Here is a 15490-nt window from a genome sequence, read left to right on the forward strand (position 1 = left end):
AAAGAAGACTCGCAGGATCCTGGAGCCCTGGCTATCTTCGGGCTAAGGTGGTGTTTTCCTCTAAGGCATTAACATTAGGATTGGGAGTCCCTGGAGAAATGTCATACTCTGCCTGCCTCAGGTATTTGTCAATGGGCTGCAAGTTATACAGACCTTTAATTTTATATGCATTTCCTTTTTGCCTTTGTTCTTCACATCAGCATTCACTGTCTTTTCTACTGAATGCCACCTAATTTATCATCTCTTCGATTTTTGCATACTGGGTTAATTTTATTTTGGTACCGATTAAAGACTAAGTTTCCCTATTATTTCTATCTGATTTCTTAGCATTTCTTGGCCCATTGATGAAAAATGTTGAAGTTGCCTGTGAATTTCTTGAAGCAAAGTCCCTTTTCACATTTGTTGGCTTTAATCATCTGCTAAGAGGAACACAGACAAAAAAAAAATACATTCATTCACTTCCTTTATCATTATGGCTTTCAATTGTTCATCTGACTTCCCTCTCTGAATGACGTAATGAAAATAAAACAAGAATAGTATCCAACATTTAGTAGCTTTCTGTATGAGACCCTAATTGGATTGACTCTTGTAATTATCATAATTCAGTGAGGAAAGGAAGGAAGGATGGGCTATACTCTAGTGTCTGGTGATGGTGGAAACTGAACACAGGCCACAGAGCCCTTGCTCTTAGACCTGGTCTCTATGGCCTTCCTTGTCAAAGGAAGGTGAGATGTACTTGTCCCTTTCCTGGCTCTCTTTTTTTTTTTTTTTTTTTTTTAATTAATTTTCTGTTAGGTGCCAAACAACTTTGAGCAACTTTGTGCTGTTGAAGTAGGTAAGCCGTTAGGGTTCGAAGACGACAGCCAAGACAGAATTCTTGACATGTCTTTGGTGCAAAAAGATGATTTTATTAATGCATGGGGACAGGACCCATGGGCAGAAAGAGCTGTACCACAGCTCTTTATCCATGTGGCCCATTGGATACTTTCAAGTTGGAGGGGGGTGGTCAGGGAGAGTGTAAGCGTCTAAGGAATTTCCTGGACCTTGAGGGGGATAGCTATTGTTGGAAAAAGGACATTTATTACCGTCTAATAAAACCTTAGTCATGAGACCCTTCAGATGTATAACGGTGGGTCACATGCTTGGAGGATGATTACCAGCATATGGCTTGGGGGGATTTAGAGATAAAGGAAGTTTCCAGAGGAATTTTTATATGTTAAAGTACACTTACAGGATCCCGATGGAGCGGCTGGAGGACAGGTGTCAGGCTAGGATTGCCTTTTGCCCTCAGCAAAGTATTAACATCTAGGGTATTGAGTCCCTAGAGGAATGTCACTCTGCCTATTTCAAGGACCTTTCAATGGGCTGTAGGTAGTAAGGAAATTTAATAATTTTTCTTCTGCCTTGGTTTCCTACATCACTGTGTTTTAGGAGTAGGGTTGAACAAGCTGATGCCTTTAGGGGTACAGAGGCACTTTAGCTGTGACTCCCAAAGCATCGCTCCCATTCTTTTGAGCAGTCGTGGCCAGTACTGATGGACTCTGCTCTGTAAGGCTTATGCCAGGCTAACTTGTAAAGCCAGATGTTTTTCAGGATTTCTAATCTTCCCAGATTTCTTTCTTACCAAAGTTGCTTCCTCAGCTTTTCTCCCAGGTAGACTGCATTAGCCTTGGGTCCTGTCCTCAGAAACTCCCCCAAAGTGAGTTAATTCTGTGTAGTATAAGATGTCTGAGAATACGCTTACATTTTGACTGGAATCTAGAGAGGATTTTTAAGAATGAGTTGGTATCGGGATTATTTAATAACCATATCATCATAACAGCTAGGCAATACACAGTCACCTTGTTTTGTGCTCTTCCTGCTAGCTCATATCTGAATATTTGTCTTCATTAGTAGCCTACCTTTATTCTTTCAACTTTTTTTTTTTAAAGATTTTATTTATTTATTTGACAGAGAGAGATCACAAGTAGGCAGAGAGGCAGGCAGAGAGAGAGAGAGAGAGAGGAGGAAGCAGGCTCCCTGCCGAGCAGAGAGCCTGATGCGGGACTCGATCCCAGGACCCTGAGATCATGACCTGAGCCGAAGGCAGCGGCTTAACCCACTGAGCCACCCAGGCGCCCATATTCTTTCAACTCTTAATGTTGGTCTCTCACTGTTATTCCTGATTCTAACTGTACCTATTATTATTTTAAAAGCCTAGCATAGTATCTGACAATTATAGGCACTTAATGGCAGCTGTTTATTGTAATAGAATACTGAAGAATAAGATGTGGTCTCTACTGTAGTTGAAAGTATACATGAAACAAAGGCAATCTATTAGATGATATATAATTAAACTGGTATAAATTATAAATGCTGTATTCATTCAGAGAAGGCTAAAATGGCTAAATTTTTATATCAAAATGGGAACTTAAATTTAGTCATTGATAATTAGAATGGGAAGAAGATACTATCCGAAGAAGGGCACAGATCAATGTAAGTCCTAGTTCCAGAAGAGAATGGTGTGTGTTTGTGCAGTAAGTGAATTAACTGGCTGGTCTGACTAAGAAGTGTAACTATGGAAATGTAGTGGCATTAAGATGGCTTAAGTAAGAGGTGACCAAATTATTATAAAAGGTCTTGAAGTTCATAAAGAGAGATTTAGACTTGAAGTAATAGAATGTCCTATTTTCAGATGGGAATGACTTTATGTAGGTAATACTTGAGGAAGGCTCACCAGTGAGAGGAGAAGAGGCAAGAGTTGTGCATCCAAGTGTAGGCCACATCAGAAAGGCCCTGGGGAAGGAAAAGAAAGCATGAAGACAGGACACATGGTGAGGGTGTCTGTGTACATTCAGGAGAACCCCTGCCTACTCATGCAGAGTTACCAGTGAGCTAATGCCCAGGTAATAATTGATGCAGTAGGAGGAAGATGGAATTTCTGAAATGCGAACATTATTGAGAGAATTATGATTGTCTTACTGAGATAATCCTCCTGTTGTAACTTCATTATTGTGTAGAAGATATGCAAATGCTTGATTTTCCTTAAGTGGGATATGAAGTAGGTAAAAACAAAAGCCAAAGGAATGTCAATTTAATGATAAACTGTGTAGATGACACTTTATTTTTCAGAAGATTCCTTCACTATTAAAATCTACACCTTAGTGTTGAAATGTTTGTGAATTAATGTTACAAATGTGCATTTGTAATAAGGCATAAGCAGATCAAATAGCAAACGCCTCAAAACAGAGGTTAAAAATTACTCAAGGGGCACCTGGGTGGCTAGTTGGTTGAGTGTCCAACTCAGTTTCTGCTCAGGTGATCCTGAGATGGAGCCCCATGTCGGGCTCCTTGGTGGTCGTGGAGCCTGTTTGGGATTCTCTCTCTCCTCTCTTTGTGCCCCTCCCCTCCTCATGCTCTCTCTTTCAAATAAATGAGCAAATCTTTAGAAAAACTTACTCAACTAACACCTATCTACATGCCCATGGCATATTTATGTAATAAAATTAATAGCTTAGGGGAGCCTGGGTGGCTCAGTGGGTTAAAGCCTCTGCCTTCAGCTCGGGTCATGGTCTCAGGTCCTGGGATCGAGCCCCGCATCGGGCTCTCTGCTCAGCAGGGAGCCTGCTTCCTCCTCTCTCTCTGCCTGCCTCTCTGCCCGCTTGTGATCTCTCTCTCTCTGTGTCAAATAAATAAATAAAATCTTTAAAAAAAATTAATAGCTTAGGATGAGAGGAGAGCTTAAGGAATAAAATTTATGAAGAAAAGAAGAAAAATAACATTTTTCCTTGACTTTAAATAAAAGGCATAGATTATTTTAACTTAGTTGTGTTATCAAAAATAAGTGAAAATATTGTTATTTGCAACCCTTTTTAAAAATGTTGAAATGGATGAAAATCATAAGTAGCTACTCCCTGGGTTTCAATATCTTTAATGAACCTGGAAAACATTACATAAATTACTACTCAGATCATACCTAAGTTATATGACAATGTTGCTCTCCTTATAAAATATCTTTTAAAATATTTTAAAAATATTTGCAGACCAACTAGACTTTACCTGTTTAAAGGACACATACATAAAAGTATATAGTATCAGTAATAGATAAAAGTACCTCTGTGACAGTGTGATAAATAAATGTCAAAAATGTATTTGGAGTAGCTCGACTTTGAAAAATTAGTTTTAGGGGGCACCTGGGTGGCTCAGTGGGTTAAAGCCTCTGACTTCGCCTCAGGTCATGATCCTAGGGTTCTGGGATCAAGCCCCACATCGGGCTTTCGATGGGGAGCCTGCTTCTCCCTCTCTCTCTCTGCCTGCCTTTCTACCTACTTGTGATCCATATCTGTCAAATAAATAAAATCTTTAAAAAAAAATTAGTTTTAGTTTAAAAAGCAAGGTTACAATTTTCTGTAGTATTTGTTTATCTTTCTTATCTTAAATCAGAGCCAACCACACCAGTGGTATCAAGTTGCCTTCTTTAAAACAGCATAACCTATTGATCCTTTGCAATTAGATGTGGAAAATTTGATATAGGCCAGATTTATGGGATATGCAAAAATAATTTTTGCCCACTTCTCAAATGTATTTATTTTTAAGGTAGTTCTTTAAGAGCTGCATAATATAGGTGAACAGAAAATTAAAAGATCTCAAAAGTATATTTTAAAATATGTTCTGCACTGTGGCATAGTGGAAAAACATTGTATGAGGAGTTTGTGTATACAGTTTCCCATTCTTTGGTATTAACCAGGTCGCCTTAAACAATTTGAGTTCTCTAATCTTTAGTTGCCTAATCTATAAAATAAGAGGAATGGACTGAATATACTCTAAATTTCCCTTCTAAAATACCATGACTCTGCATAATGCTCTTGATGGTAATAGTAATCTTGATAGCTACAATTTGTTGAGAATTTGTAATGTACCAGGTATTATGTACTTTGTATATCATATTCCTCATTTATTGAACAACAGATTTATGCAACTAACTAATGTTTATTCATTGTTTACTATGTTCAAATGCTGTGCATGGTGTTGGTGCACAGTAGTGAATAAAATAGAGTCGGTTCCTATTTTCATGCTGCTCTTCTGAAAAGTACTTTTATTTATTCCTATTTTACAAATAAGGAAAAGAAGATTTAATTCATCTGTTTATTTAAGGTCAAATGACTGACATTTTCCCAAGGTTTTATGGAAAAGATGAGTGTAGGAGTTTTGGGAAAATCTAATAAATTGTGTTTCACAAGATTGGTTTGGCTTAAATTCATATAATGTCCATGAATCACAGAACAAGGATGTTAAGTGCATTAATTAAATGCATTAATTCAGATATCAGTTAACTCAGATATCAAATAAAATAGAAATAAAATCTCCCCATGATTAAAATGAATGGCTCATAGATATTCAGGGTGATTGGAAAGAACCTAAACAAAATTCATTTAAGCCTAGTGGAAGATTATCAGGTAAGAGCAGTAGCAAACTGTACTTCATAAATTTCAAAAATGGTAGACAATATCTAGTGGTTACAGGAGTTAAAGAGGATGGATCAACATTGTTGTGAAAATAGGAGGATGGTGCCAAGATGCGTAAACTAAACATCAGAGCACTTGGGAACTACTTAGCAATCATGTATTTTTTAATTAGGGCGCTCCCAGAATTCTGCTTAAGGTGGATGGGACTGGTTTCTCTTTAGTTCCCACTTTGAGGTCCTATTTCCTTGTACTCTTCCCGCTTGCCGCGATGTTATTTGAATCTTTATGTGCATACCATCTCTTCTTTCTTCACTGACTAAAGTAATCATATATATGTATTTTTTTAAAAAAAAGACTTAAAAATATATATCAACTTTATTTCTTCTCTCCACTCTTCAACAGTTAAGATCATATGAAATCTCTTAGATGTATATTCAATCTATGTTTTTTGACAGCTTAATATTTCATTACATAAGTGTTAATTTCAGAAGCAGAGGCAAGGGAATGTGCCCCTGGATTTGTAAACATCTTTTAATGGATGCTTTTTCTTTCTCTTCTAGGCCATCGTGGTGACTGATGGAGAGCGTATTCTTGGCTTGGGAGACCTTGGCTGTAATGGGATGGGCATCCCTGTGGGCAAGCTGGCACTGTATACAGCCTGCGGAGGGATGAATCCTCAAGAATGTCTGCCTGTTACTCTGGATGTGGGAACAGAAAATGAGGTAAACAATTTAAGTCTGTAAGACAGCTGGACACCTTAAAAAAATAGCACCAGCTCTTGTATTTTGAGCTTGTTTTCCAGGAACTTCATGACATTCATTCTTTTCTGTCTGGTTCCTTCCTTCCTCCTCAAACTCATTCCCCAAACAGTATAAGAAAATTATTCTTTCTCTCCCTTTTTTTCCCCTTTCTCTAAAGTGTGATCAGTCTTTCACCAACTTGTTTAGTGTTTTATCCTTTGAAAAACATTCACACCATTATTCTGTAGAGTGTATGTTTTACTTTAGGAGATCGTAGTTTCTTTTTAAAAATTATTGTTTTGGTACTATGTAGGAATTAATCCCTAAGGACTTACTAAATTTAATCAGTATGAAATCTTGTTCTAAAAGTCTGTTTTAAACCTGTGGTAAATGATTTGGAATTTATTTTTATTTTTTATTTATTTTTAAAGTTTGTTTATTTTATAGAGAGCAGCAGGGAAGGGGCATAGAGAGAGGGAGACAAGCAGACTTCATGCTTAGCGGGGAGCCTGATGGAGGACTCAATCCCAGGACCCTGGGATTATGACCTGAGCCCAAATCGAGAGTTGGATGCCTAACTGACTAAGCCCCCCATGTGCCCCTTGATGATTTGGAATTTATGGTTTCTCATTCCTGCATCAGTATTTTAGAATCTTAAAGTTGTATATCAGTACATATTTTTGCTCATTCTTTATTGCTAATATTTGGGTTCAGTTAATGGTGATAGACCCTAGAAATTAAAGGTAGAATATGTACAGATTTTATAGTCATTTTCTGTGTTCCCCTTTAAAGCAGTCGACCCATTAATAGTATAATATTAACTTGAACATTTTTGATATTCATTAATAGAGAAAGTTACAATATTTAACTTCCTATATATGTGAGTACTTATTTACCTTCATAAAGGAAACATTTTATAAAAGCACACTGCTTATCTGATATTTTCCTTTTTGATACTAATAGAAATGACTTAAAAATTATCAAAGCTGACTTTTTAGAACAATCATCCTAAAATAATATATATACATAGAACTTTGGATTTTCTTTTTATTTCTTCATTTATTTAAAAAATATTCTTCTGTAGTAAATAACAGTGACAGCAAATAAAGTTTAAAATTACAAAATCTGGAGACACTTGGGTAGCCCAGCCACTTAAGTATCTGCCTTCATCTCCAGTCATGATCCTGGAGTCCCAGGATCGAACCTGACATTGGGCTCCCTACTAGTGGAGAGTCTGCTTCACCCTCTCCTTCTGCCACTCTCCCCACTTGTGTTCTCTCTCACACTCTCTCTTGCTCTCTCAAATAAATAAATAAAATCTTAAAATTACAAATTATCTGTAGAACATCTTAGGAATTCCAGGGGAAGATGAAGAGGAGTAAAGAGTGATGAGAAAGGCATGTAAAAGTCTAAGAATTCACTTCTAAATTTGGGTTTTTGTTTTGTTTTTTTAAATATTTTTATTATTTTTTTAAAGTAATCTCCACACCCAGTGTGGGGTTGAAACCACGACCCTGAAATAAAGAGTCCCTTGCTCCACTGACTAAGCCAGCCAGGCACCCCTAAACTTGGGTCTTTTATTGTCAGTGTAATGTGGACATGAAGTTATACACTAAAGATTAAGCCATAACACCAGGACTCTTGCACTGATAGCTTGTATTAGTTATATGAAATACTTTATTTCATGGAAGGAGGTCTTAAAATTCTCAAATTGGTCAGTTATCTTGAATTTTTTCACATTAATTCCTAGTATTCCTAATATCCCTTTCCTCTTTTGGCATCCAGTGCTTTTTATTTTACTCCATTTCTGCCCAGCGTCCTGCCCCCTCAGCCTACTGAATCCATGTCCACTGATCCTTCATCAAATTTCTTGCTTTGCCTTGCTGTAGATCTTGCTTTCTTTTGCTCTTCTCTCATTAAGCATGACTGGTACTTACTACATTTGAAAAATTTTCAAGTTACTAAATTAGAACATAATCTGATAATTTAAATGAATCTGTTATTCAAATGCTGTGTGTTATTTCTAGACATTTTTACTTATTGCTAGTGGACTGTAGGAGATATTAGGGGAAAATGAATAGTGGAATTTTAACTCTTTGATGGGTCACTAAGAATATGTTTTTAGCCTGAGAGACCTTTCCAAAACTCTTCAAATTCTGTTATATAGATTTACTTGACTTAGACAAATATTGAGCACCTACTGTCTGTTAAGGTTTAAGCAAAACCTAGATAATAATGGAGTCAATAATTTAAGATCTTGCCAGCAAGATGTTCTGAAGCCAGAAAAGAAGATACATATGTAACTAGTTTCAAAATACATTAAATGCTTAAGGACATTTGGCAAACCATTAAGAACAGTCAACAAGCCATTTCTCTGCCAGTTACAATATATTGTTGTCTCTGTATTGCTGTTATCTGCTTATAACTCCCATTTTTCTATAAATCATATTTAGTAATGGTGAAATTGTATGTTAATATATGACCAGCTAGAAGTCCCTATTTTAAAAAGAGTAAATTATTTGTTCCTTTTAAAAAGATAACTTAGTTGTATGTGGAGTTGGCCACACTACAAAGTCCCCACATCTGTCTTTACTTCTGACACCAACTACAGGTTTGGGGGGAGATTCCCCAAAGCTGACCCTCAGGCTTGATAATTCACTAAAAGGAATCATAGACCCAACTTTTGTAGCAACATGGACGGGACGAGATTATGCTGAGTGAAATAAGTCAAGCAGAGAGAGTCAATTATCATATGGTTTCAATTATTTGTGGAGCATAACAAATATCATGGAGGACATGGGGAGTTAGAGAGGAGAAGGGTGTTGGGGTAAATTGGAAGGGGAGGTGAATCATGAGAGACTATGGACTCTGAAAAACAATCTGAGGGATTTGAAGTGGCGGGGAAGGGGGGGCGGGAGGTCGGGGTACCAGGTGGTGGGTATTATAGAGGGCACGGATTGCATGGAGCACTGGGTGTGGTGAAAAAATAATGATACTGTTATGCTGAAAATAAACAAATGAAAAAAAAAGGAATCATAGATCTCAATGAAAGCTATTATAATCACAGTTATGGTACATTAAAGGGACAGGATACACATTAAAATCACCCAAAGGGCTGTGCCTGGGTGGCTCAGTGGGTTGAGCCTCTGCTTTCAGCTCGGGTCATGGTCCCAGGGTCCTGGGATCCAGCCCCACATGGGGCTCTCTGCTCAGTGGGGAGCCTGCTTTCCCCTCTATCTCTGCTTGCCTCTCTGCCTACTTATGATCTCTCTTTCTGTGTCAAATAAATAAAAAAATATTTTTAAAAAAATAAAAAATTTAAAAAAAAAATCACCCAAAGGAAGAAATGCTTAGGGGAAAGTCTGAGAGGGTTCCAAGTGTGAAGCTTCTGTTTTCCTCTCTGTGGACTCAGGGGCAAGTTATCCTGTGGGGTTAATGTGTGAGGTTGATATGTACCCTCACTGATCAGAGTTTTTATTGGGGCTCCATTATCTAGGCATGATTAATTGATTGATTACCCATATGAACTCAAGTACCAGTTTGGCTGATTACATTTGATCTGGGGTGAGGGGCTTTGGTGATTACATTTGAACCAAAGCCCCTCACCCCAGATCACATGGTTAGTGTCTCTTGGGGCTCCCAGGCTGTGAGGTAAAATGGTCAGGCTCTATCCAAAATGGCTAAATGCTTGTGAACCAGGTCACCAGATTTATGCAAGCATTAGACTGAAATATAAGAGACAAACACACAAAAGGGAAAATAGGTCTAAATTTTAATGTTAAATAGAATGCAGTTTTTAACTCATAAAAGATTATGAATTTGATCCTTCAAACTTTTAAGGAATATAATGTGTTCCAGAGCATATGTTCCAGGGCATATGAAAATCCACACCAGCACGTCTCATTTTATGAAAAGAACATAACCTTGATATTCAAACCTGCTAAAACAAACAAACACATAATAAGAAACTGCTAATTTGTCTCACATTTACCCATGTTCCTACCTTTACCACTTTATAGATGTGTAATCTTGAAAAAGTTACTTAACTCTTCTGTGCCTCAGTTTCCTTATGTAAAACAAGTACCTACCTTACAAAGTTGCCATGAGTTAATGCTCTTAGAGTGTTTGTGATTGTGATTGACATTTTGTAAACATTCAGTAAATGTTAGCTTTTATGCACATAGATGTGGAAGCAAAGTCCTTCATAAAATACTGGCAAACTGAATCTTGCAGAATACTTTTAATGTCAAAAACTATTCAAACCATCAGCAACATCACAATTAATAGTGGTTCTTTTTTTTCTTTCTTTCTTTCTTAAAGATTTAGGTATTGAGAGAGAAAGAGTGTACGTTCCGGAGTGGAGGGAGGGGCAGAGTGAGAGGGAGAGAGAATCTCTAAACAGATTGCTTGCTGAGTACGGAGCCTGAAATGGGGCTCAATCCCATGAAACAGACTGTGACCTGAGCCAAAACCAAGAGTCTGATGTTTAACAGACTGTAACACCCAGATACCCCTAGAGGCATTGTTTTAAAAAGTTATCAAGATATTTGTTATCACTATTCTCATTGTTCAGGAAGTCCTAGCCTTTGCAATAGAACTAGAAAAACAAATGGGATACTTGACTGGAAAGATCAGTTATCATTATTTATAGGTAACATGTTTATTGATGAAACCCAAGAAAATCAAGTAAAAATTGTGACCAAATTAGAGCTCTTAGTAAGGTGATTGCTTTTGGGACACACATATCAACTGTATTCTATTAACAATAATATCAGGAAGAATAGAAGCCATTTAGATTCTAAATTAACTTTTATATTGCCTAAAATAGATAGAAATGCTCCAACACATGACTTTCTTTTTCTCTTGTGAGCTATTGGAATTCAAAGTATGTTAGAACATGGTAACTTATAAGCAGTCTAACCTAAATTTTTATGTTTATAATTCTTAGTTAATACATAAGGGAGAATAGAAAAATATTTAGAGATGAGTTGTTAACACTTAATATCCTTCTTCAATTCATTCTGACACTTTATTCTTCTTATTTTGTACTGCTGCTTTACTAAAAGTCAAAGAAAATTTAATTCAATAAAATATGACTAAGTGTAAAATGTAATGGAGTTTTTATTTGCTACTTTATGTTCCATTTTCATATGTGGAAAACTGCTCTCAGTAAAAACATTCCTGTGGTTTAAAAAAAAATTTTTTTTTCCTCCTGTGGTAAAACCTTTTAATCTCATCTCTTTTGTGAATCTCTCTCCAATTTACCTCATGATAAAAATATAAAAACAAATTGATAACATTGCTTATTTTCTTATCCAGAATACTCTAGATCTCTTTTTTTGTAAGTTAGAAACACTTTCCTCTTTTATCATAAATACCTATAGAGGAGAAATTAGGAGCCAATTGATAGGGCATTCTTCACTTGCTATAAGATCACACTTGCCTGACTTCTTTAATCTCTGCAGCTCTCACCTAAGGAATCTAAAGGAGGTTTAAAGAACAAAGACACTGATTGGGCCCCTGGCTGGCTCAGTCAGTAGTGCATGTGGCTCTTGATCTTGGGGTTTTAAGTTCAAGTCCCACATTGAGTGTAGAGATTACTTAAAAATAAAATCTTTAAAAAAAAAAAAAAGGTGGGGGTTGCCTGGGTGGCTCAGTGGGTTAAAGCCTCTGTCTTTGGCTCAGGTCATGATCCCAGGGTCCTGGGGTCAAGCCCCACATCTGGCTCTCTGCTCAGCAGGGGGCCTGCTTCCTCCTCTCTCTGCCTGCCTCTCTGCCTACTGTGATCTCTGTCTGTCAAATAAATAAATAAAATCTTAAAAAAAAAAAAGCCAAAGGCATTGAAACCAAGCCATAAAAGTGGTTGGCTAAAAAATACTCTTATTCTTTAGGTTAATAAAACAAAGCATTTATTAGGTAGGATATTTGTGTTTTCATCTTTTTTTTTTTTAAGATTTTATTTATTTATTTGACAGGCAGAGATCACAAGTAGGCAGAGACATCATCTGTTATTTCACAGTTCACATTTTCTTTGTTACTTGTGAAACTGTAGCTGTATACAATTTACTTCTGTTACCTGAAGTAAATTTTCTTCAGTTATCTTTTAAGAGTATACCATATTCAGTTTCTTTTAAAATCACTGTTGCAAAATCTTTTCATAGCTATTATGTTTATTATTTGTCTGCTTTTCTTTTATAAGTGACAAATATCAAAGTTTGATATTTGATTAAAAATGTTAGTAGGTGTTCCTTATGTTCGCTACATGCTGCTTTAGGTTTTATTAAAACCTAGCAGTCTTAAAGACTGCTTCATGTGCTTCATGTATTACGTGGTGTCTTAGTTTCGTCGGGCTGTGGTAACAGTACTACAGACTGGGTGGTTCAAGAGGGTAGATATCCAAGATCAGGGTGTCCAAGGGATTAATTTTTTCTAAGGTCTCTCTCCTTGGCTTTTCTTCCTCTGGTTTTCCTTCAGTGTCTTCATATGGTCTTTCCTCTGTTTGTAATTTTTTCTTAAAAGAACACTAGTTACATTGGATTAGGACCTGCCCTTATGACCTCATTTAACTTAATTGCCTCTTTAAAGACTGTTTGCAAATACAGTCATATTCTGAGGTTTGGGGAGTTAGGACCTCAACATATGACTTTGGTGAGGACCCAATTTGGGCCATAACATTTGGTTAATGCTCAAGAGGGCATGGGCAGTTGTTTTTGCATAGTTATTCTTCATTTATTAAATCAATGTTCCAGGTCTCAGATATCTGATTCTGGTTTTATGTTTAGTCTGACCTTTAGTTCATGTATACAGTGTTTTTAGATCTAGAATCCTTGCTGGAACTTGAACTCACAAAGTTGAAGCCTCCTATCATTTAGAAAGTTCACTCTTATGTTCCAGAAAATACCCTTTATATTTGGCATGAACTGGCTATGATGGAGAGAAACTGAAGAAAAGAAAAACCTGATAGACTTTCTGTCACATGTAGCTGCCATATGTCAGAGACTAGTGTTGGCACTAAAATGTGGCCCATGTGAGTTTTCTATTGCTACCATAAAAAGTTATGACAAACTCAGTGGCTTTAAACAACACAAATATATGACATTATAGTTCTAAAGGTCACAAGTCTGACACAAGTCTCAAACGGCTAAAATCATGAAAGGTGTCCACAGGGTTGTGTTTCACAGCCTGTCTTTTCCAGCTTCTAGAGACCCTCCTCTGTTCTTTGGTTCATGGTGCTTTTTTCCATTTTCAAGCCAGCAGTGTAGTATCTTTCTGGCTCTACTTCTGTCGTCACAGCTCTTTCTTTGAGTACAGCCAGGGAAGACTTTTCCCTCTCAAGGACTCACCCTTAATCACATCTGCAGTCTCTTTTGCCACATAAGGTAACATATTTACAAGTTAAAAGGATGGGGGAAGTCATTATTCTGCTTACCATGGAGTCCCAGCTAGAATGTCATGACGTGCCCTTGCCCTCCTCTCACACACGTGCCCTCCCCCTCCTCACACATGTGTCCTCCCCCTCCTCTCACACGTGTGCCCTCCCCCTCCTCACACACATGTGCCCTCCCCGGCTCTTACACGCGTGCCCTCCCCTCCTCTCACACAGTTGCCTTCCCCCTCCTCACACGTGTGCCCTCCCCATCCTCTCACACGCGTGCCCTCCCTCTCCTCACACACATGTGCCCGCCCCTTCCTCTCACACAGTTGCCTTCCCCCTCCTCTCACACGCATGTCCTCCCCCTTCTCACACGCGTGCCCTCCCCCTCCTCTCACACACTTCTTTTCTGTCTTTTTCCTTTCACAGTATGGAATTTCTTGTCATTGCAGAGAAGTGATCCTGCACTGGAATGAGCACTAGTCATTTCATAAAGCCAGAGGAGAAAAGATTACTTAGTTTCCAGGCTTTCAGCTTAGAGTGTCGTGTGTTTTTTCTTCTTTATCTATTTTTATTTCACCTTCTCTAAATTAGGTGATAATGGATCATATCAAGAATTTCTTTGTTTTTTGAAATACTACACCAATGCTTTGGGAACAAGGTGGGGTCTTTCTTCAGTTTGGCTTTATATGCACTGAAACTATCCAGAAGTCCTTGGAATTTGTGGTGTATTTTAGGAATACCCATTATATAAACTAAAATAGACAAGGTATTTACCTGAGACAGGAACCTCTTGGGAAGTAGAATACTTTTATTTTAACTTAATAATATAAATTTGAAATTACTCGTTCTCAATATATGTTCCATGAACCAATCACTTTAGAATCACCCGGGGCATGTGTTAAAAATACCAAATCCTGGGCCTTGCTCCAGACTTACTGAATCACAGTCAAATTTTAATCATTTTTATTTCTACCACTTTTTAACATTCATGCTAGCTCATATGCTTGCTGACATTTAAAGTGTTGATTTTATGCAATATTTAAAATTTTATGCCTCAGACTCTTGGCTAAATGTTGGCAGTTAGTTTCCTTTTATTTATTTATTTATTTGACAGAGAGAGAGAGAGAGAGAGAGAGAGAGAATGGAAGGGAGAGAGAGTCTGAGGCGTACTCCACACTGAGCACAGAGCCTGATACAGGACTCAGTTCCATGATTGTAAGATCATGATCTTAGCTGAAGCCAAGAGTCAGATGCTTACCACCACCCAAGCAGTTAGTTTCCTTAATTGTATTGATTATATGAGCCAGAAAAACAGCCAAAATTATATATCCTTTACAGAACCTGATTTTTTAAAAAAAAGATTTTATTTATTTATTTGAGACCGATGCGGGGCTCAATCCCAGGACCCTGGGATCATGACCTGAGCTGAAGGCAGAGGCTTAGCCCATTGAGCCACCCAGGCGCCCCTCAGAACCTGTTATTTTCATTTGAAAATGAGTAAATGGCAATGAAGAAGATGATCATCTGTATATTATAAATAAAATTTTAAAGTAAATGCTGAAGTGGGGAATATTCATAACATTATGGCAGATAAACAATAATGTTCTTAATATTCAGAGAACATTTTCAAGACAGTAAGAAAAGTCAAATATGAAATATAAAATTGCCTAAGGGCATAAGGGCGCAGATAATTTACAAATGAAGAAATAAAAATGGTCAATAAACATAATAAACATCCAAAAGTGTTAAAAGAGAAATACAGGTGAATGCTGCTTGACATTTTGTATATGAAAATATATGTATTTATTTTTATATATCTAACATTTGCATATTATATATTTATGTGTATATTTCATATACATCTACACATATATATGGAAAGATACTTTTACTTGATGTTGCAACAAAATAGATACACAGATGTTTCCTGA

General features: G+C 37.1%; 1 protein-coding gene across 1 annotated transcript in view; it reads left to right on the forward strand.

Annotated features, from left to right (window-relative positions):
* ME1 (malic enzyme 1) overlaps window positions 1-15490 on the forward strand; it is a 186331-nt gene that overhangs the window by 65952 nt on the left and 104889 nt on the right. The window contains exon 5 of the mRNA XM_004773607.3: window positions 6005-6166. Within this exon, the coding sequence (XP_004773664.2) occupies window positions 6005-6166 (162 nt within the window). The remainder of the gene's footprint in view (window positions 1-6004; window positions 6167-15490) is intronic.

The sequence above is a fragment of the Mustela putorius genome, unplaced genomic scaffold (assembly GCF_011764305.1).
Source record: "Mustela putorius furo isolate JIRA1106 unplaced genomic scaffold, ASM1176430v1.1 tig00000166_pilon_pilon_pilon, whole genome shotgun sequence".
Lineage (NCBI taxonomy): Eukaryota > Metazoa > Chordata > Mammalia > Carnivora > Mustelidae > Mustela > Mustela putorius.